Source organism: Entelurus aequoreus, linkage group LG11 (genome assembly GCF_033978785.1).
Source record: "Entelurus aequoreus isolate RoL-2023_Sb linkage group LG11, RoL_Eaeq_v1.1, whole genome shotgun sequence".
Lineage (NCBI taxonomy): Eukaryota > Metazoa > Chordata > Actinopteri > Syngnathiformes > Syngnathidae > Entelurus > Entelurus aequoreus.
In genome coordinates this window covers 39,656,168-39,679,831 of record NC_084741.1, presented here as the reverse complement: position 1 = coordinate 39,679,831, position 23,664 = coordinate 39,656,168, and the positions used below count along the sequence as shown (strand labels likewise).

The following is a 23,664-nucleotide window of genomic DNA, read 5'->3' as shown; positions in this document are numbered from 1 at the left end:
TACGTACTGTATCCCTTGCAGACTGTATTGATATATATTGATATATAATGTAGGAAGCAGAATATTAATAACAGAAGGAAACAACCCTTTTGTGTGAATGAGTGTGAATGAGTGTAAATGGGGGAGGGAGGTTTTTTGGGTTGGTACACTAATTGTAGGTGTATCTTGTGTTTTTTATGTTGATTTAAAAAAACAAAAAGAACAACAACAACAAAACGATACCGATAATTAAAAAAACCATACCGATAATTTCCGATTTTACATTTTAAAGCATTTATCGGCCGATGATATCGGCAGGCCGATAATATTGGCAGGCCGATATTATCGTAATGCTAGCCTTTTTGCACACACACACGCACACACGCACACACACGTGTGTGTGTGTATACGTGTGTGTGCAATAAGGTTACCATACATAGTTAAGGCAATGTGCAATTTACAACAGCACTTTACAAAATTGTGAATTAGCACTTTGTAACTGGCAATGTGCAATGTTGTTATTGCATATCTTAACACTCAATCACTTTGGCACTTTGGCACTCAAATCCAACTTTCTAATTTCTGGTCTGTCATTAGTCATTTGTAATTAGTAATGTTTTTTTTCAGTCCTACTGTACTTTATATTATTATTGTTTTATTGTTGTATATGTTATTTTACTCCTCTTGTTTGGTGCTGTCCTGTTCTTGTGTGTTAGGCATTAATTGCCCCAGGGATAAAATATGTAAATTATCCACTAGCTACAACATTTTGCAATTTACATTTGTGTGTTCATCTATATGTACTGTCCCTGTTTTTTTTTGTTTTTGTTTGTTTTTTGTTTTTTTTAAGTCAAAGTCAAATAAGAATATAAGAGTGAAGGGAGTAATCCGCCCCCCCGGTCCTTAACATTATGTAAATGTGGTCCTTAAAACAATTTAGTTGAATATTCCTGCTCTAAAGCCATGATAGAGATGTTTGCTAAGTCTGAACACATCAGCTAAATGTACAATAAAGAAAGGACAAACGAAGAATCGATTTGGAAAGAAAGTTAAGTGGATGGTACGTAATAAAAGGACAAATTAGAGAGGAAAAACAAAAAGGTAGATGATGAAGAGTATATTGTTGACGCTTCGTACTTCCAGCTAATACAGGCATGTAATTTACCCTTTCTGGCATGGGTGTAGGGAATCAAAGTAGTGGGAAATAAACACATCATTTCCAAGTACTTACCCTGCCAGCTCAAAATGTTATCGTTCCGCGATCCTTTTAATGGCATGAATACCATTTCAAATGTTGTGAGCCCAGACAATGCCAGCTGTTTAACAGCATCAACCGCAGTATTAACAAAACCACAACATCAGTAACACCCCTCAACACTGGCTAAGGTTCAATGTGTGTTTACTAAAGTTGGAAAATTGCTCCCACTGGTGGGTGTCTCCCGTCACTCACCCCTCTGAAATTGCTCATAGCCTGGAAGTAGACGAGGTAGCTTTTACGAGGGTCCAACGGGGTGTTCCAGTAGCCGTTGTAAGTATGATTGTCACCCACAGTGAAAGGACTGGCCTCTGGCAGGCTGCTGGGTGGCAGCTCAGCAGTGTAGTAGTGTGGGGTGCCCCTGGCCAAGGCCTCGCCGTGGGACATCGGGAGTGGGAAACACTCTTGAAGCCCAATCTCCCTTTTTACTTTTTTCCCTGTCTCCTCCTCTATCACCACCTGGTATGTGCTGGACACAACGGGTCAGAAGGGGACAGTTTGAATGCACTATTTCTGAAGCTTGCATTCTACAATTTAAGATGGTTTCCTCACCTGACAGGTGCTCCTCTACCCTGGGCGGGGCGCAGCAGCACAGTGATTGTGCTTTCAGTCTCACTCAAGGGGGATGGCATGTCTCCATAATCGAATGTTGGCGCTGAGGACATATTTTATATACGTCAATGTTTCCCATACATTCATTAAAAAACAATTGTATTCCTACTTGCAAGCATATAGTCAACAAACTCTTGAAAATCTTTGGAAAGAAAAATAATATATTTGTTTCGATTTTTTTATATTACATTTTAAAATGTAAATATTTTGAAAAAATATCCTTTTTTTGCAATGTAATAAAAATGTATTATTATTTATTATATTATGCTAGATCCACTCGACGTCCATTACACCGGTCGTGATTTAGGGCTACATAAGTAAACATTGATTGATTGATTAATTATTTTAGTAAGATTTTCCAGAGTTTGGTGCCTGTATGCTTCTAAGTAGAAATACATTTGCTGTGTTATGTCAAATGTGATTTGTTAAAAATCAAATTTGTTAAATGTAAAAAGTGCAAGTGAAAAAAATTGTGTTCTTCAAAATTGGCACCTGCATTACAACACATGGTACTGTTGCATGGTACTGTACATGCTGCATAGTAATATATAATTACGTATTGTCTTAGCGCTTAGTTACAGCACATTGGAACATCTTAACACAAAGTGTGTTTCAATTGTCCTTCGGCCTTCTTTCTTTTGTTATAATGTGATGTGACCACAGAAAGGTACCGGTAATTACAAAGTGATAACCATAGAGCCAGAAATTGAACTTTCTGTGACGTAAGACGTTGGTACATGTGCCTGCTCTGTGCTGCAGCACCAGCAATAATCTCACTCCGCACCTTTTTCACTACCTTATGTTGCGATAAAGGCAAGTAAACAATGTTTTTTAATAACTTATTTCTAGTACCGTTTCTACATTTTGCACAGCTTTCAAATGCCATCAAAGCTTTTTATTACACTGCAATTAATTTACTTTTTCTCTAACACTTCTTGACAGCGAAGACTAATAAAAAGGTTTCTTATAACATAGCCTGTACGGTTTATAAAGATGTAATATTGCCAACAGATGGATTGAACGTATAGTGTTTGGCTATTCATTATCTATTAAATGTTCCATCTCTTGCAGAACTAGCACACCGCAGAATATTAGAAAAGAGACACCCTATTTCTGTGCTTAAAAGGCCAGCACAGCTAATATACTAAATACCCTTGTCCTCACATTAAGCACATTGTTTGAACTTCTCTTATAGTTTTCCTGGCCAGAGGTCCAAGTTAAAGTCATGCCAGGGAGGCAAAATTGATTAGTTTTTCATTTAAAATGATTTTTCTTAAGTCATGCTCTTCCCTAGAGTTGTCGCGGCACATTTTGCTTTTAATATCAGGAGTCAATTAGTGAGGGAGAGGAGAGCAAACTAGCCATGTACAATAAATGATCACTACATTAAAAATGTGTTGGCCAATACCACAGCATTCAGTTCAGACATTATTAGACTAAAGGATTGAAAAAAACCAAAAACGCTGAGGATCGCTGGCAATGAAGATCTTTTGAAAGACAGCTGGCTAATTAAAAATCAGTCATCGAGGTGCACATGTCTAACTGTATATGCGCTCAAGTAAAAGTGGAGCTGGATAATCAGAAGTGGCTACAGCTTAAAGATGCTGACAGTAGTTGCAGTTGAAGGTGCTCAATGTTTGCATGCTGTCAGCACCCATTTGAGAGAAACTCAGTGCAAGTGAATGTTCTGCATCGTTGGCCAGCCAAAAGGAGTTGAGGATGACCTGCAAATACTTCTCCTTTCCTTCTGCAAAATGGATTTGTGCCAGAACTCTCCATGACACATAGCCAGTAGGCAGGGATTGTGCTCTAAATCGCTAATTAAACAAAACGGCCTCTCAGAAGAGAGATTTAGGCAGTGCGAATGAGACGTAGTTTGGAGTGGCTTTGCTCTGCATTCCTAGTAGGAGCAATTCCATCACCAAACAAGCACATTAAAAGGAGAGACCATGAGGACGGCTGGATTTCCATCAGCATTATTAAGAAGACTCTTTAATGTGACATTCTGTCCTTGACAGTATGTACCTTATGTATATATATATATATACATATATATATATATATATATATATATATATATATATATATATATATATATATATATATATATATATATATATATATATATGCATAACACATGCCCTTCCTTATACCAAATGTCCTCTCTGTGGTGTTTCTCCACAAGGTAATTAATGTCTTAAGGACAACAATATGACAGCTTTTCACTTGATTAGAGTCGCAAAGGAAACTAGCTCCTACACTCTGGGATCATTTACTTTTTTGCTTTGGCACAAGAAGAAAAATATGAAGGTCAATAGGGAAAAGATGATCCTAATTATAGCACAGGGTCGGTGAAGTCTGGATTTATACCTGCATGCTGCAGTGATTAACAGAGATGGCAAAAAAACCGAAACATTTCAGATTTCAGCACAGCTTTCATACTAAGATGAGCAATCGGGCAGGTTTATAATGGAAGCAATCATTTTTTCCCAATTTAGCAAAAGATCTTCATGCAGTCTGGCAGAAAAGCTAGGTTTGAGTCCTACTATTATACTGTTCAGTCATGTAACTTGTAATATTGCGGTGAAAATTCTATAATAAAATTGTTTGGTCAACCTCCAGTGTTCCATAATTATTTTCCCATAGTAAATGATGGGAATAAAAACAAATTTTCTAGTGTCAAACTCTGCCATCATTAATTTATACTAAATGATCACTGAACATGTAACGGTACAGCAGCCACAATCATTGAAGTCATTTGGTTGATTAAGAGTACAACAGAAACATTATTTAATATATATCCAATTAATACAATTCTTGAATAAATTAATACATTATTACGCTGTACTATATCATCATTAACAAGGTTTATTTCTTTCTCTTTTTTTAACAAGAGTAAAGGTTTGAACAGAGTGGATGATTGTTTTATTTTTAGTTTACGAATGTTCTTTTATCGATAGCATTATTAGTTTCAGCATTCAACTGAACAATAACATCTCACTGATTGTGTCTTCTTTACTTATTTTCATATAGCGGCCGTGATGGAAGCCTTGACAAAGTCCATACCAATGCCGCTTGGAGGATCCTTCCGTTAGAGGCAAGTAGAACGCACTCAAGGCTACTATATTGGGTAAAACGATATAACGATAAAACGTTATTTCATGTTCACAGGGCTCTGATAATGTTAAAAAACATTTCGAAGGGCGTAAACAGTTTTTATTTATGCTTTAAAATATAACATTTCTTAATAAATAATCCTCCTTTGCGATAATGTATTTACCACAGTCACTAGGGCTGTGAATCTTTGGGGACCACACAATTCGATTCGATTTTTGTGGGTAAAGATTCTATTCAGAATCAATTCTCGATTCTAAATCAATATTTTTTTAATAACATGGGGTGCAAGTTCTACGATTAACTACATCCCTCCATAAAATAGGTAAAAGCGCTGATAAATGTATATATTATTTTTAATAAAATTCTACCCAAACATTTAATAAAGTCAAATACAAATAAGGCAATAATAAAAGTATGCAACAATTATCTTTTCTCTACTCTTTAAAAATAAATAATGATAAAAATATATATTTTTTTTAATTGATTAACAATCGTTTCAAGTAAGAATCGCGATTCATTCAAAAAACTTCTTTTTTTTTGACACCCCTAACGGTCAGCCCTGGAACCAATTAGATGCATAAACAAGGCACGACTGTATACATATATTTGAAAACTAATCTTTGTGTTATCATTAGCTATTAGTATAAACATTTCAGATTTTTCACAGCTTCTTTTAAGTTTCGCTTTTTTGTTTTTTTTTACTACAATGTGCCAAGGGCCCATAAATAAAAGAGCCGTGATCCGCAATGGCACCCAGGCGACATTTTGGACACAACTGGTTTATGTATTTAACAGGCAAGGAGAAATGATACCCAATGACAGAAGATTGTCTCCAAGCTCTGTCTTCTTATCACTAGTCATAACTCCGCGAGTCAAAGGCTGGGATGCACGCTTTTGGAGGTGCTCTGCATGCTTTCACACCTCACTTATGGCGGTGGTAATGCACAAATCCTGGGCGCCTGGAGGTCCCCTTCATGTAGAGATCCGGGCTCCGGCGGCTAATACTTTGTCTTTCATGACCGCTTGAATATTATTAAAGGAAAGAATCACTTCTTGTTTTTCATTTCTGTATTTAGTACACTTCTTTATGGAACTGAATGTCACAGTGCCGCATGCTGGCATTTGGGGCGACCCCAAAATGCAGAGATGGCAGGCGGCGTGCAGGTAAAAGGTCCTTTTTATTAGGTACACAAATGAGGAAGCCCCAGTGTAGCTACGGCAGTAGATCATGGGTGAGCAAAATCAAGGCAAGGCAAAATAAAAAAAGGGCACCATGAACATACAACAAACCAGCGTCGCAAGGAAGGCAACAGTGTTTGAAAAACACTCCTGATTAGGGACAGTTGAGCCACAACTTATCACTAATCAAGAGCAGGTGTGAAGAATCAGCACTCAAGCCAACGATAAAGTGGCGGAGAATGAGTGCAGACAGGAAGTGGTATGAAAATTAAGAGCACGAGACAGGAAATAATACCAAAAACGCAGGAATATGAAACATAAATCCAACGTGTCATGAGAAATCACGACAATGAAAACTTTGTAGATAAAAATCAAGACACAAATACGTGTTCAGTTAGACCCCTAGTACATTATGTTTTAAACGGATGTGTTCATTCTTAGGCTGGCCATTGTACTTTCTGCTATATGTTACTTTTGTTAGCATCTGTTTATCAAAATTAATGTGTTTATTTAGTCAATATTGTAATTCCACTGAGCAGCTAAGACAGACGTGACTTTCCTAAATCTCAACAAGTGAAAAGTCCTCTTGCGCAATCACTAGTACGCTTCAGTGGTGGTATGACAACAAAACCTAAAATCTAAACACAAGAGAGTTGCTGACATCTCATGTGACTTCACATATGGTGACGGTTCGACCACGCAGATACTGTTGGTTAAATTCCAATATGTATGAGCGTTGCATCTGTATGTTAATGCAGATATTATTTTTAGCGGTACAATACCTGAGATGTTGGTGGTGATTTCAGTTAGGGCAGTCTGGCCAAAGCCTTTCCCTGTCCGGGCTCGCACGGAGATCAGGTACGTAGTTCCAGGATGGAGATTGGAGAACATGTGGTAGGTCTCATTCTTTAGCTTGGAAACGGTTCTTCTGGGTCCCGGGACGTTGATGCCAGGATCTGAAGACTCAATGCTCTGATAACTGATCTGCAGTCGAGTGGAAAGAGAATGGCCTCAGTAGCTTAGAAATGATGAATGGTCTAATATGATAGGGAAGGCTTGATTGTTTAATGCACTGCAATTAAGGCTGTAAATGGTAAGTCAAAATGATACTTCATTTCTGTGAGTCAAGGACAAAGGACACCACAGTTCAAGTGGATGTTTGAGTGTTTCAGCATTTGATTAATGTTCAGGACCTTAATTAACAGTTTTTAAAACTTGTAAATTGCTATATATAAGAGTCCTTTAAAGTTGCACCTTTTTTCAAAGTTTTATTTCATAGGGCTGACTTGCACAGTACTCTCAAGTGAGTTTCCAATTATAACCTGAAAAAGTGGAGAGCTACATAAGATGTCATTACCGCAATCTGACGAGGATGAGCACATAAACAGCACTTTGTGTTTGTGTAATAGACACACTTGGAACTGCACTCAACATACAGTATACATAGATATGTACTAAATTGCACTCAACCACAGATTGAATCAGAATCAGAATCAGAATCAGAATAGTTTTATTGCCATTGTTTGAGAACGGGTTCACAAACTAGGAATTTTTCTTGGTGCAAACGTGCGACATAAAACACATATAACACATATTTGGTATAAAAAGAGCTGTGACTGAGCTATCAGATAGACTTAGAAGGGATTCAAGGAATTCAAGGAGCTGCTGTTAAGAGTTATTGTTCATTTGCCTGATGGCCGAGGGGAAAAAACTGTTCAGGTGGCGGGAGGTGTGGGTCTGGATGGAGCGTAGTCTCCTGCCTGAGGGGAGAGGGGAGAATAGTGTGTGTCCAGGGTGAGAAGAGTCAGCTGTGATCCGACCCACACGCCTCCTGGTCCTGGAGGAGAACAAGTCCTGGAGGGATGGGAGCTTGCAGCCAATCACCTTCTCAGCAGCACGTATGATGCGCTGCAGTCTATTCTTATCCTGGACTGTGGCGCCGGGGAACCACACTGTGATGGAGGAGGTCAGGATGGACTCTATGATGGCTGAGTAAAACTGCACCAGCATCTTGGTCGGCACCTTAAGTTTCCTCAGCTGCCGCAGGAAGTACATCCTCTGCTGGGCCTTCTTGATGAGGGAGCTGATGGTCAGCTCCCACTTGAGGTCCTGGGTGATGGTGGTGCCCAAGAAATGGAAGGAGTCCACAATGGGGACGGGGGTGGGAGAGTCAATCAGGGTGAGGGGGGATGGTGGGGCTGTGACTTTCCTGAAGTCCATGATCATCTCCACTGTTTTCTGGGCGTTCAGCTCCAGGTTGTTGAGGCTGTCTTACGAATGGGGGTAAGGGGACCTATTATAATAATTTCCGGCCCTTTGTATTTTATATGTGGACTCCTATAGAGCAGCTATTACCTGTACACAAAGCTTTGTAGATCTGTATCGCTTCCTTGTATGTTCTGCATCCCGCTGAAACAGTCCATGTAATTACAACCCCCTGCCCATGTACTTCGCACTCACCACTGGTCACACTACCGAGGACTTCCGTAGGTCTGGCCAGTGATGCCAAGCCTCACCTTTTTATTTTGCAAGTGCTTGCCTCTTAAGGAAAGCTAAACAATGTTAATACACCCTCCCACCCAAACAAACATTACCTTGGGACCATTGCTCAGCTTGCGAACAATGTGCAATCGTTAGAAAACAGAGCAGCTCACAGCGATAACTTCCAAAGCAGAGCAGGTGAGAGGGCAGGCCTAGAGCATTTACATGGGTATGCCCATATAAGTAATTCCGGCACGCAATGGTGTCATTAATACAAAAACAAATTCATAAAACAACAGTTGTTAGTACTACATTCTATTATATTGTTTTTCACATTTCTTTGTTTTTCTTCTCAAAGGGCATGTAACATGTCAACATTTTGCAGGGTTTTTTGGGGGGGAGCAAGGGGGAAAGCGTTGATTAGACTCATTTCAATGCATTTCAATGGGCGACATTGATTTGAGATACAAGTGTTTTCAGTTAAGAGCTCTGTCACAGAACCAATTAAGCTCTGAAGTTGAAGTACTACTTCATATAAGTAATGTGACCTTTTAAGGAGCAATGGCATACCTCAGCACTATACATGTCCTGGAATTACTTCAAGGGGTCATCCATCCATCCATTTCCTACCGCTTGTCCCTTCGGGATCGCAGGGGGTGCTGGAGCCTATCTCAGCTGCACACTGGCGGAAGGCGGTGTACACCCTGGACAAGTCGCCACCTCATCGCAGGGCCAACACAGATAGACAGACAACATTCACACTAACATTCACACACTAGGGTCAATTTAGTGTTGCCAATCAACCTATCCCCAGGTATATTATGAATTTTTTCCTAGAATTTAAATATTTCCTTGTGGTCTACATAACATGTAATGGCGGTTCTGTGGTTTTATGTTTTACAGACTGTGGAGGGGGGTGTGGCCTGCGGGCCTGCCGCGGAATGAGGTGTGCCAGGACCGACCTCGAAGACAGCGACAGGTGCGTAGATGGCCCAGGTGGGCCTTGTTATCTAATCACCTGTCGCCTTTATTAGCAGCAGCCGGGAGGAGAGACGTTGGTTGGAGCTGGAGTGAGAGCGAGCGAGAGACAGACACGAAAAGACAGTTGCTGGAAAGCAACCCGCTGCACTAATTTACAAAAATAAAACAGTGTTGTAACCCTGATCCGGGATCTCATGGCGGTGTTTGGTGGTCTGAGGAACCCACTGAAGGGCAACCTCCACACAGACCATCTGAGGGCCGCTCCTTGACCTTCTCTTGAGGATGCACCGTTTTGTGAGCGGGCTTATTTACGTGCCTCCACTTCGACTGCATCTCCTCCCCGCCATCGATGTTGTAGTTTAATTGAGTTTATATACAGTATATGCTACAGCGGAGGATGCATGTGCATGCACGAGCCAGTCTGCCCCACAACAAGAGGATAGAAAAAAATAAGGAGCTTTTTGTTTACAGCGCGGACTACAATGGTGGACGCGCGCAAGGCAATCTGGGTACATTTATACCATATATGGAGATATCTGCTGATGTCACAATTGGGAAAAACGTCACTAAAGGGGAAAATTCCAAACTGATCGTTTGGAAGAAGTATGAAGGAAGGCAAGATTGTTTTATAAATATCTCCGCAATGCCTCCATGGTTCGATTTAAAATTTTGGGGATTAATGCAAATACCAAATACACAACAGCAGGTAAAAATAGGTTAAAATTGTTTTTTTTTTTTTAATAATAGGGCCCCTTTACTTAAATATAATACATACATTTATACATGCAAATGAGCAGCTCAAAGTTTGGGCAAGTCGGGAAACAACAAAGAAGTTATGATGTCAATTGTAATATAATCAATGAAGCGGAGTCATCAAACAACCCAGCAGCTAGAATGATATCTTATATACCAGTTGTTAAATAACAACATGACATGCAAACCCTGAGACCTGTTTTCAAAAGTCTGTGTTCTTAGGATAACCATCCAAAACAAGTGTTGTATTTGTCTTCATTCACAAAGCAAAAACAAACAATACACAATAGATTTCTGAGGGCACCTTGTGTCTGGGTTAAATCCACCCCCACAAATCCTAAAAGATGCTCAATGCAGCACAGAGCTGAGCAAGGGGGCAGAAGCCTTGTTATACAATCAATAGGCTCAAGCAGAGTGGACAATAGTTTAATACGAGAGAAATTAAGAGGATTTCTACAGCGCTCTATAAAGCATTTACAGTCAGTGGAGGGAGATCAACACACAGTATAAAATTAAAGAAATAATTCCTCTACCGCATCCATTTTATATGTCAGGCCACAAATCCTATTCAATAATATCCTTGAGGGGACATTGCGACAGAGGCCAAGGAAGGAAAAGGTTGGCGGGTCTCAAACGGAACAGTAAATTCATTGAACACCAAATCGTGATACTGCTCAACAGAGTGCCTGCAGCGCAACAGATGCATGTGTGTTATGTAATACTGATACTGGCATTGGTTTATTAAAGTTAAAAATTAAAGTTAAAGTACCAATGATTGTCACACACACACTAGGTGTGGTGTAATTTGTCCTCTGCATTTGACCCATCCCCTTGTTCACCCCCTGGGAGGTGAGGGGAGCAGTGGGGAGCAGTGGGCAGCAGCGGTGCCGCGCCCGGGAATCATTTTTGGTGATTTAACTCCCAATTCCAACGGTTCAAGACCTTAACTTTATGATGTAAATCATTAGCGCCAGAGCATTCGAGTATCAAAGTAATGTTTTTCATACATACGCCGTGAGAAGGGGATATGAACGGTATTTTCGTGCACTTTGCTAAGACTACAAATGCAAAAGGCATCTAAATAAACATTGCATGATTGTATGCTCAGTTTGTGTTGTGCTCATGTGCCTGGAGATTGTGTCTCAAGGCTTCATATTGGAGACATGTGCAATCATAGATTAGTCCCCATCACAGGTTGTGGTAGAGCAGTGAAGTATTGTCTCCATGATGATGTGTGCGTGCTTGAGACACTGTACTGCTATGGAAACGGTTGGGAAGGATTGAGAAGTTCCAGAAGCAAAAAGCCAAATGACAAAAAAAAAAATGCTTATAATTAAAGGCCTACTGAAATGAAATGTTTTTATTTAAACGGGGATAACAGATCTATTCTACGTGTCATACTTGATCATTTCGCGATATTGCCATATTTTTGCTGAAAGGATTTAGTATAGAACAACGACGATAAAGTTCGCAACTTTTGGTCTCTGATAAAAAAAAGCCCTGCCCCTACCGGAAGTAGCGTGACGACACCGAAGGAAGGACTGCTCACATTTTCCTATTGTTTACACCAGTAGCGAGAGAGATTCGGACCGAGAAAGCGACGATTACCCCATTAATTTGAGCGAGGATGAAAGATTTGTGGATGAGGACGTGAAAGTGAAGGACTAGCGTGCAGTGCAGAACGTATCTTTTTTCGCTCTGACCGTAACTTAGGTACAAGGGTTCATTGGATTCCACACTCTCTCTTTTTTCTATTGTGGATCACGGATTTGTATTTTAAACCACCTCGGATACTATATCCTCTTGAAAATGAGAGTCGAGAATGCGAAATGGACATTCACAGTGACTTTTATCTCCACGACAATACATCGGCGAAGCTCTTTAGCTACTGAGCTAACGTGATAGCATCAGGCTTTACTGCATATAGAAACAAAACAAATAAGTCCCTGACTGGAAGGATAGACAGAAGATCAACAATACTACCAAACTCTGGACATGTAAATACACGGTTAATGCTTTCCAGCTTGACGAAGCTTAGCAATGCTGTTGCTAACGACGCCATTGAAGCTAATTTAGCTACGGAACCTCGACAGAGCTATGCTAAAAACATTAGCTCTGCACCTACACCAGCTCTCATCTGCTCATCACGACCCGTGCTCACCTGTGTTCCAGCGATTGAAGGTGCGACGAAGGACTTCACCCGATCACCGATGCGGTTGGCGGCCCAGAGACGGAGGAAGTCAAGGTGAGGTCGTTCGGCTAGCGCGTCTGCTATTTTCAAAGTCCTCCTGGTTGTGTTGCGGTAGTCCGCCGCTAATACAACGATCCCACCTACAACTTTCTTCTTTGCAGTCTCCATTGTTCATTAAACAAATTGCAAAAGATTCACCAACACAGATGTCCACATTACTGTGGAATTTTGAGATGAAAACAGAGCTTTTTGTATTGGATTCAATGGGCTCCGAATACTTCCGCGTCAACCGTTGACGTCGCGCGCAAACGTCATCAAATCGAAACGTTTTCAGCCGAAAGTTTGCCGGGAAATTTAAAATTGCACTTTATAAGTTATATATCATTGATATATAAACTATCAGACTGCGTGGTCGGTAGTAGTGGGTTTCAGTAGGCCTTTAAACTATGCTGTCATGTTTGATGACAATAAAGCATGCAATGTTCTATTTTAATGGATAATTGCTTAGTAAAACATTAGTTTAGCTGTTAACTGTTGAACGGAGCAAAAAGTATTTTTGCTCATATATATTGTAAGTAGATGTGCATTAGTGTTGTCCCGATATTAATATTTTGGTACCGGTACCAAAAATATTTCGATACTTTTCGGTACCTTTCTAAATAAACGGGACCACAAAAAATTGCATTATTGGCTTTATTTTATTTAAATTTTTAAAAAACGAATGAAGATGTTGTGATGCGGACCGGTACTTTTCAGAGGCGGTATAGTACCGAATATGATTCATTAGTATTGCGGTACTACACTAATACCGGTATACAGTAGAACCCTACTGTGCATTAATGTGAATTCAATGTTGGTTAGGCCCCATACTGGAAAAAACAACGACGTTTTTTGTCTTCCTTTTAATTTATTTTATAATGGCAGCATGGATTAAAAACAGTGCATACAATTCATCTTAAAACCTTATGACCAACATTTTAAATTAGCGAGTTGGAAGGCTACAGTCAAACCTCGATTTAAGAACCCCTCGTTGTACAAACTTTTTAATTTACGAACCACAAACTGAATAAAAATATGCTTGATCATATTGTACTACCGTTTCATTCAACCTTTGTGTGCATTGTGGCACAGCCATGTTGTGCCTGGCAGCACAGCCATTGTGGTACACATGATTTCAGCCTTTTAAAGTTCCTCTTCGACAACCAATTTTTGACCTCAGTATTTATCAAATCCTAGTTACGCACAGGGGTTAGTGCATGCGCCTCACAATACGAAGGTCCTGAGTAGTCCTGAGTTCAATCCCAGGCTCTGGATCTTTCTGTGTGGAGTTTGCATGTTCTCCCTGTGACTGCGTGGGTTCCCTCCGGGTACTCCAGCTTCCTCCCACCTCCAAAGACATGCACCTGGGGATAGGTTGATTGGCAACACTAAAATTGGCCCGAGTGTGTGAATGTGAGTGTGAATGTTGTCTGTCTATCTGTGTTGGCCCTGCGATGAGGTGGCGACTTGTCCAGGGTGTACCCCGCCTTCCGGCCGAATGCAGCTGAGATAGGCTCCAGCACCCCCCGCGACCCCGAAAAGGACAAGCGGTAGAAAATGGATGGATGGATGGATGGATGGATAGTTACGCCCCTGTCCACAGCATTGTCGACAATGCCTTCCTCCCCTCTTCCGCTGCAGCCAAGAGGATTAACCGACAAGGTAACGTGTATTCCTAATCATTGTAGCGACCTGGCTGTTAAAGTTAAGGAGTTTTGTGATTTTAAACTTTACATGTGTGTGTCAGCTGCAAATCAAGAGGGCAGTTGTTGTTTTGATGTTATTATTGAATAGATAGTTGATGCATTACCCCCTTGTTATGTTTGTTTGATATACAGTGCTGTATCGGTACTGTATCAAAATATATTTTGATACTTTTCAAAATAAGGGGGACCACAAAAAATGTCATTATTGACTTTATTTTAACAGAAAATTAGATGATACATTAAATATACATTTCAATTAAACAATTTTGTCGTTAAATAACAGAGTGAACATACTAAACAACTTTTCTTTAGTAAGTAAGCAAACAAAGGCTCATAATTTGGCTGCTGACGTATGCAGTAACATATTGTGTCATTTCTGATTGTATTATTTTGTCAAAATGATGATGGATAGTTAATTGACTTGGTAATTTACTGTTAATGTCTGCTTACTTTCTGTTTTAACATGTTCCATCTACACTTCTATTAAAATGTAATAAACACTTATTATTCTGTTATTTGGATACTTTACATACCTTTTATGTGATACAGGCTCATACAATGGTCATGCTTAAAGTTCTCCTGTGTCAAGGGACATATTTTCTGGGTTTATAAACAATGAAAATGACAAAATATTTTGTGATAATGAAATAATATCGATGTAATAATTTATACACTGCTCTTGTACTTGGTATTGTTGCAGTTAATGTCTGTGTAGACCAGGGGTGGGCAAACTACGGCCCAAGGGCCACATCTGGCCTGTTGGTCCCTTTAATCCGGCCCGCCAAATATTAAAACAGAATTGAGCTAAGATCTGTTTTGAGAATTGCAACAACAAAACTGATACTAGACTTCAACGCACTGGTAAAAAAGTGTGATCAACAACACTGCTCCCACTTTTAATGACTTTGAGCGGGTAATCCATGCTTTTATTTCATCACGTTTGGACTACTGCAACTCCCTCTACGTTGGAATGAAGCAGGCCTCAATCGCTCGATTACAGTTAGTCCAAAATGCTGCTGCTCGCCTTGTAACCGGCACTAAAAAACATGAACACATTACCCCCATTTTAGAATCCCTTGACTGGCTCCCAGTTCATTTTAGAATTCATTTTAAAATACTGTTGTTTGTTTTTAAATATCTTAATGGATTAGGGCCACAATATATGTCAGACCTTTTAAAAATGTACACCCCCACAAGGTCTCTGAGGTCAGCTGATCAGTTTCTTCTTGTCGTCCCAAAAACCTGTTTAAAATCCAGAGGTGATCGTGCATTTTCTGCTGTGGCTCCAAAACTTTGGAACAATATCCCTATTGTTATTCGGACGGCTCCCTCTTTAATGACTTTTAAATCATGTCTTAAAACATATTTCTACTCTTTGGCTTTTAAACCAGCATGAGAGTTGTGTTATTTTAGTCTATTTTATTTTCTCTGATGTATTTTATGTATTTACTCATTTATAGTTAAATGTTTTATATTACTGACTCTTCTAGTATGTTTGTCGTAACTTCTGTGCAGCACTTTGTGAAACTTCTATTGTTTTTGGATTGCGAATGATAGGCAAGTTCCACTATAAAATCAGATACACGACTCCCAAAACATCACAGTCGGGATTATAGACTAGTGTCAACACACCACATTTTGAGGTGAATATTAATTACATGTCAAGAAAAAAAAATTAAAAGCACTGATTGCTAGAATGTGGAGTAGCCACAAGCAAACCAATAGTGTTTCTTTGTTGTCTATTGAAGCCCAGGCTCTCTAGTTAAAGTGAAGTGAAGTGAATTATATTGTATATAGCGCTTTTCTCTAGTGACTCAAAGCGCTTTATATGGTGAAACCCAATATCTAAGTTACATTTAAACCAGTGTGGGTGAAACTGGGAGAAGGTGGTTAAAGTGTCTTGCCCAAGGACACAACGGCAGTGACTAGGATGACGGAAGCGGGAATCGAACATGGAACCCTCAAGTTGCTGGCACGGCCACTCTACCAACCGAGCTATACCGGCCACACTCTAAATGACCTGATTATCAGTACATTGTACCTATACATTACTACCAAATAAAAAGCGATGAGCAAATAGAAGTGGTGTAAAAGCATTTAAACAACTACAAAAGGATCAATAGAGGTGGATTATTTCCATGCCAAAAGAGAGCAAAGCAAATGTTGCAGTTGGCAGACATTGGCTTGACGAGACTCACTCACCTCATACTGGGTGATAAGGCCATTGGGCTCCAGAGGCTCCTCCCACTTGAGAAAGATCATGTCATCCAGCGGGGTGAAGGTGAGTGACTCTGGTGCTATGCCTCCTGGGACTGGAAGACATTGTCATATCACACATTTGTCAGGGAAACTGAGCCTCTTCTGTTTACATCGGCCAAGTCACGACCACCTTGTCACGGCGGCTCGGGAACAAAGCGCCGCAGCGGATAAACTGTTATTTAAGGCAGGTTGACACATTTAATTAAAGGCAGCAGACAGGAAATTGTATTGTCTAGTCCCCTGTCGATACGTGTTCAGAGTTGCACTATATAATGGACATTGCTTCAGTAAATGTACTGTAAAGCAATGTTGGTGGGAAAAATACAGAAAGTGGCTAATGCAAACATATAAACAAGGTTTAGGCTTTTTTTTTGTTTATGACTCCATGTTGGTTTTAAATATTACTTATTTATTATTATCATTAGACTCCCACCTTGTGTTGTAATAATCATACAAATGTCATTATTCACTTATACTGTATCAATTATATATACATCAAATTTCCTTTACTTCAGTGTAAGGTAGAAATTAGCTGATTCATGCAGGATCAGTGGATAAAAACAATTATAACACATAATTATGGTAACACTTTAGTATGGGGAACACATATTCACCATTAATAAGTTGCTTATTAACATGCAAATTAGTAACATATTGGCTCTTAATTAGTCATTATTAAGTAATGCCTTATTCTGCATGGCCTTATTATACAACCAGTAAGCCATTAGGAGTCTTCCCTCAATTATCTCAGAAGTATTGCTTATTAGTAACCCAAACCCTAACCCTTATATGTTCCCCTATTGCCCAAATAACTCTAAATTAAGTCTTTGTTACTTTAATAAGCAAGTAATTAATGGTGAATATATATGTTCCCCATACTAAAGTGTTACCATGATTATCATAATGATTATTACATTATTAATAGTGCATCTATAGCATACTTGCCAACCCTCCCGGATTTTCCGGGAGACTCCCGGAATTCAGCGCCTCTCCCAAAAACCTCCCGGAAGAAATTTTCTCCCGAAAATCTCCCGGAATTCAGCCGGAGCTGGAGGCCACGCCCCCTCCAGCTACATGCGAACCTGAGTGGGGACAGCGGCGACAGTCTGTTCTCACATCCGCTTTCCCACAATATAAACAGCGTGCCTGCTCAATCACGTTATAACTGTAGAATGATCGAGGGCGAGTTCTTGGTTTCTTATGTGGGTTTATTGTTAGGCAGTTTCATTAACGTCCTCCCAGCGCGGTAACAACACATAACAACAGCAGTCACGTTTTCGTCTGCCGTAAACAGCAATGTTGTGACACTCTTAAACAGGACAATACTGCCATCTACTGGATAGCCTCTGGAACACTGAAATTCAAGTATTTATTTTATTTATATGTATAATAAAATAATTATATATATATATATATATATATATATATATATATATATATATATATATATATATATATATATATATATAGCTAGAATTCACTGAAAGTCAAGTATTTCATACATACATATATATATATATATATATATATATATATATATATATATATATATATATATACTGTATATATATATACTGTATATATATATATATATATATATACTGTATATATGTATATATATATATATATATATATATATATATATATATATATGAAATATATATGAAATACTCTAGTTGGTGAATTCTACCTGTAAATATACTCCTCCCCTCTTAACCACGCCCCCAACCACGCCCCCCGCCCACAACCACCCCCCCGACCACGACCCACCCCACCCGGAATCGGAGGTACCAAGGTTGGCAAGTATGATCTATAGGGGATTAACCCTGTCCCTCTCTTTAAAACTAGTGACGCCTCCGTTTCCAACTTTAATCAAGGTTCCTTAAACGCACCTCAGTTATGAGTATTATGACGTCTGTGTTGAGTAAACGGTCAGGTGTTGCACGCTAGGTTTGCCACCATGAGGAATGAACCATTTTGCAGTTTTGCAAGGAGGTGTAGGATATGTAACGCATTCCTAATTGGATTAAATTATTGAATTTAAAATCATTCATCCCTCTAGTTGTTGTGGTCTTAAACAATCGCAAAGAGCGGTGGATCTCAAACTGTGGCACACATACCACTAGTGGTACGCAGGCTCACCACTTAAATATTCAAACACAGTGTTACTCTTCAAACTATGTGTAATGTTACAGTGGCCAAAATATTAAATATACCTCTGCCTTGTTTTTTTATGAATATTTAGTCCTATTATGCTACTGTATTTTAATGTTGGTCATTCTGATGGTACTTGGAGAACAAAGTGTTTTCTGAGGTGGTACTTGGTGAAAAAAGTTTGAGAACCACTGGCATAGAGTGTTTATGCAATGGGCCAACCCTGCATATAAATATAAAACCTACATAAGCAGTAAATCGAAATTAGACCTATCAGTAGTATAATTTTTGAGTAAAACTTTTGTTTGTTTGTTTTGCTGTCTTTTTCCCAACATCCTCGCAGGACTTACTGTCTTCTTCAGTCTGGAAGGTGACCTCTCTGCCCTCTTTCTTGCCCTCAGGGTTGACCAGTGACAGACGGACATGGATGCCGTGGTAGGGCGGCAGATCACGCAGCGTGAAGCGTGAGCTGTTTTGCTCCACAGCTAGGCATTCCCGCACGGTCGTGTTGTGGCCGCCGCCGCCGCCCGCCATGGTGTAGCGGTAGCACAGGGACACTGAGTAGGTGTGGCAGCGTGTCACGTTGAACGCCAAGTTCTCCCACAGCAGGGACAACTGCCTGGGCTGGATGTCTGTGGCCGTGAGACCCCGCAGTGCACGCATTGGCTCTGGATGGGAGGAAAATGAAGATGAACACGAAGATAAGACTGAGTGGAGCAAACTGATGAACAAAGATCAAATCATGGATTTTTTGCTTACAGTCGTCCCTCGCTACATCGCGCTCTGAAAATTGCGGATTAAATTACATTTAATTTACGCGTTACAGTCGCGATCAAAAGTTTACATACACTTGTAAAGAACATAATGCCATGGCTGTCTTGAGTTTCCAATAATTTCTACAACTGTTATTTTTTTGTGATAGAGTGATTGGAGCACATACTTGTTGGTCACAAAAAACATTCATGAAGTTTGTTTCTTTTATGAATTTATTATGAGTCTCCTGAAAATGTGACCAAATCTGCTGGGTCAAAAGTATACATACAGCAATGTTAATATTTGGTTACATGTCCCTTGGCAAGTTTCACTGCAATAACGCGCTTTTGGTGGCCATCCACAAGCTTCTGGTTGAATTTTTGACCACTCCTCTTGACAAAATTGTTGCAGTTCAGCTAAATTTGTTGGTTTTCTGACATGGACTTGTTTCTTCAGCATTGTCCACACGTTTAAGTCAGGACTTTGGGAAGGCCATTCTAAAACCTTAATTCTAGCCTGATTTAGCCATTCCTTTACCACTTTTGACGTGTGTTTGGGGTCATTGTCCTGTTGGAACACCCAACAGCGCCCAACACCCAACCTCCGGGCTGATGATTTTAGGTTGTCCTGAAGAATTTGGAGGTAATCCTCCTTTTTCATTGTCCCATTTAAAGCACTAGTTCCATTGGCAGCAAAACAGGCCCAGAGCATAATACTACCACCACTATGCTTGACGGTGGGAATTGTGTTCCTGGAATCAAAGGCCTTACCTTTTCCTCCTCCAAACATATTACTGGCCAAACAGCTCTATTTTTGTTTCAAACATTGAGCAGTTTGACCACAATACAGTGCTGTATTTTGTAATAGCATTAGTTGTGGCGAGCAATACATTTTCTCCAAGTATGACTCCCATTTCCAGGTTCAGGGTGATCTTTACTCAACACAACATGGCGCTACTTAAATTCAAGTTGACCACATTTTGGCAGAACATCTTTTTGAGGACTTCATCTTCAACTCCTGTCTCATTGATAACACCCCTCCACATTGGTGAGCCTTTGACTTGAGTGATGTCAAACAACAACAGCTGGATGCAGCATCAGACATACCATCGCTGCTAACGACCGACTATTAACCGCTGTCTGGCCAAAGTGGAGCTAAACATTAAAAAAAACAGCTGTGCCGTGACCAACGTGCGATGACAACGCAGACACACAATGCTCAGACGGAATGCTAACAACAAAGCTAACTATTTTAGCTGCGCGTGTCAAGTTGGCCAAGTTTTTGTCGAACAACCCACACCTGTGGTTTCACACATGAAAGCCCAGTTCTAACTTTGAGCAATTATCCAAGATGTGATTAAGTATTTCCACGCTGTGGCCGTGTTGTTACGGCTGGGTGACGGACACACTTAATTAAACTTGGAGGATCTACCGCTGAGTACTGTAACCTACAATATAACAGACTTAAACCACTAATGGGTGATATTTAATGTTTAGAGAGATGTAATTATGTTGAAAAACATAACTAGTAGGTTGTAAACCAAAAAAAAATGATTTACTAATAATAATCTTATTTAGCGGAAATTCGTTTCTCGCTGTTACTAGGGACCAAACATGACCGTGATAGGGACAACTGTATAAGAAACAATGCACTGTAAGTCAGCTGCATGACAACTTGATTGTATGCGACCAGCAAATGATATTTAACATGTTTAGGGTGACAATGGCTTTTTTTTTAGCCATAGTATATTCCTTTATTGCATTTAACCAACAGAACAATTCGATTTTTGATAGTATTTTTATTGTACACTACCGTATTTTCTGGACTATAAGCCGCATCAGTATTTAAGCCGCACCCGTAAAATTGTAGAAGAAAAAAAAAAAGTTTCATAAATTAGCCGCACCGGACTATGAACCGCAGATATATGCCGGTACGTTATGAAATGACATATTTACATAGAAAGATTTTGGATATACACTATATCGCCAAACGTATTTGGCCACCTGCCTTGACTCACATATGAACTTGAAGTGCCATCCCATTCCTAACCCATAGGGTTCAATATGATGTCGGTCCAGCTTCAACTCTTCTGTGAAGGCTTTCCACAAGGTTGCGGAGTGTGTTTATAGGAATTTTATAGGAATTTTCGACCATTCTTCTAAAAGCGCATTGGTGAGGTCACACACTGATGTTGGTCGAGAAGGCCTGGCTCTCAGTCTCCGTTCTAATTCATCCCAAAGGTGTTCTATCGGGTTTAGGTCAGGACTCTGTGCAGGCCAGTCAAGTTCATCCACACCAGACTCTGTCATCCATGTCTTTATGGACCTTGCTTTGTGCACTGGTGCACAGTCATGTTGGAAGAGGAAGGGGCCCGCTCCAAACTGTTCCCACAAGGTTGGGACCATGGAATTGTCCAAAATGTTTTTGGCATCCTGGAGCATTCAAAGTTCCTTTCACTGGACGTAAGGGGCCAAGCCCAACTCCTGAAAAACAACCCCACACCATAAATCCTCCTCCACCAAATTTCACACTCGGCACAATGCAGTCCGAAATGTACCGTTCTCCTGGCAACCTCCAAACCCAGACTCGTCCATCAGATTGCCAGATGGAAAAGCGCGATTCATGGCTCCCGAGAACACGTCTCCACTGCTCTAGAGTCCAGTGGCGACGTGCTTTACACCACTGCATCCGACGCTTTGCATTGGACTTTTTGATGTATGGCTTAGATGCAGCTGCTCGGCCATGGAAACCCATTCCATGAAGCTCTCTGCGTACTGTATGTGGGCTAATTGGAAGGTCACATGAAGTTGTAGCTCTGTAGCAACTGACTGTGCAGAAAGTCTTTGCACTATGCACTTCAGCATCCGCTGACCCCTTTCTGTCAGGTTATGTGGCCTACCACTTGGTGGCTGAGTTGCTGTTTTTTCCCAAACTCATAAATGTTCTTATAATAAAGCCGACAGTTGACTTTGAAATATTTAGGAGCGACTGGATTTGTTGCTCAGGTGGCATCCTATGATGGAAATCACTGAGCTCCTGAGAGCGGCCCAATCTTTCACAAATGTTTGTAGAAACAGTCTCCATGCCTAAGTGTCTTGCTCAAGGACACAACTTGAGCAAGACACTTCACCCTTGTTCCTGATGGGTCGTGGTTAGGGCCTTGCATGGCAGCTCCCGCCATCAGTGTGTGAATGTGTGTGTGAATGAGTGAATGTGGAAATAGTGTCAGAGCGCTTTGAGTACCTTGAAGGTAGAAAAGCGCTATACATGTATAACCCATAAGTGCTTGATTTTATACACCTGCGGCCGGGCCAAGTGATTAGGACACCTGATTCTGGTAATTTGGATGGGTGGCCAAATACTCATGGCAATATAGTGTATTTATTTACATACCTTAATTGTTTCCAAACAGTGCCTGTAACACGACAATAAAACAGAAAAGTCATCGATGTCGTTATTCACCCTTTAGGAGATAAATAAGATGTTCCACTTTTTTTAATAAGATTCAAGATATTTATCAGGATTCTTCCTCCTTGTACTTTGTAAACACAATCAGTTTGAACAGTTTCTTAAAGTAGATCAATTTAGCACATTGTCTGATATCTTTACTTAATCTATTTCATAATTTAGCCGTTAGCAAAGAAAAATCCGTAGATTAGTTGCACTTTTGTACAAGTGGCAGGATTTAAAGCTCGGAGAAAAAGTAGAGGCCTATGCAGGAGTCCGGAAAATACGGTATGCAGACATACTGAATGTCAGTCAGTCGCCCCATCCCTGAAACCTTTCCTTCTTGTCCTCCAAGTAGCCATATTTGCAAAATGACGGTCAACTGCTGCCTGCTTGCCGCTCCCCCTTTCACAGCTCATGTCAGTTGTGCTAATTAATCGGACAATGCACAACTTGATGTTGCTCTGCAGCAAGCCCTGGCCACCATGCTGACTATTCAGTAGTGCTACTTTTTTTGCCCTGTGGTTCAACCCCCCTGAGGCCCTCTCCGCCCTGTTTCCTCCATAAATAAATGAATAGATATAATAACTGAGCAAGGGTGCTCACTTCTGCTTGTTATTCTTTATTGCTGGGTCATTATTATGTTTTTAGAAGGAATCAATTCAATTCTGGTCATGACTGTTAAATTGTGTCCAACTTAAAAGAACGACAACTCTCTCTTTCATCAATATTGAAAGCAACAAAGAGCTTCTTGTAAA

The 23,664-nt window shown here is 40.1% G+C and overlaps 1 protein-coding gene across 4 annotated transcripts in view; it reads right to left on the bottom strand.

The window, feature by feature from the left end:
- ptprub (protein tyrosine phosphatase receptor type Ub) overlaps window positions 1–23,664 on the bottom strand; it is a 528,033-nt gene that overhangs the window by 139,980 nt on the left and 364,389 nt on the right. For all 4 annotated transcript variants that reach the window (XM_062063249.1, XM_062063250.1, XM_062063251.1 and 1 more), the window contains exons 8-12: window positions 19,057–19,374; window positions 16,496–16,605; window positions 6,925–7,126; window positions 1,787–1,889; window positions 1,430–1,703 (exon numbers count right to left, since the gene is read on the bottom strand). In XM_062063249.1, coding sequence (XP_061919233.1) covers window positions 1,430–1,703; window positions 1,787–1,889; window positions 6,925–7,126; window positions 16,496–16,605; window positions 19,057–19,374 — 1,007 coding nt within the window. The remainder of the gene's footprint in view (window positions 1–1,429; window positions 1,704–1,786; window positions 1,890–6,924; window positions 7,127–16,495; window positions 16,606–19,056; window positions 19,375–23,664) is intronic.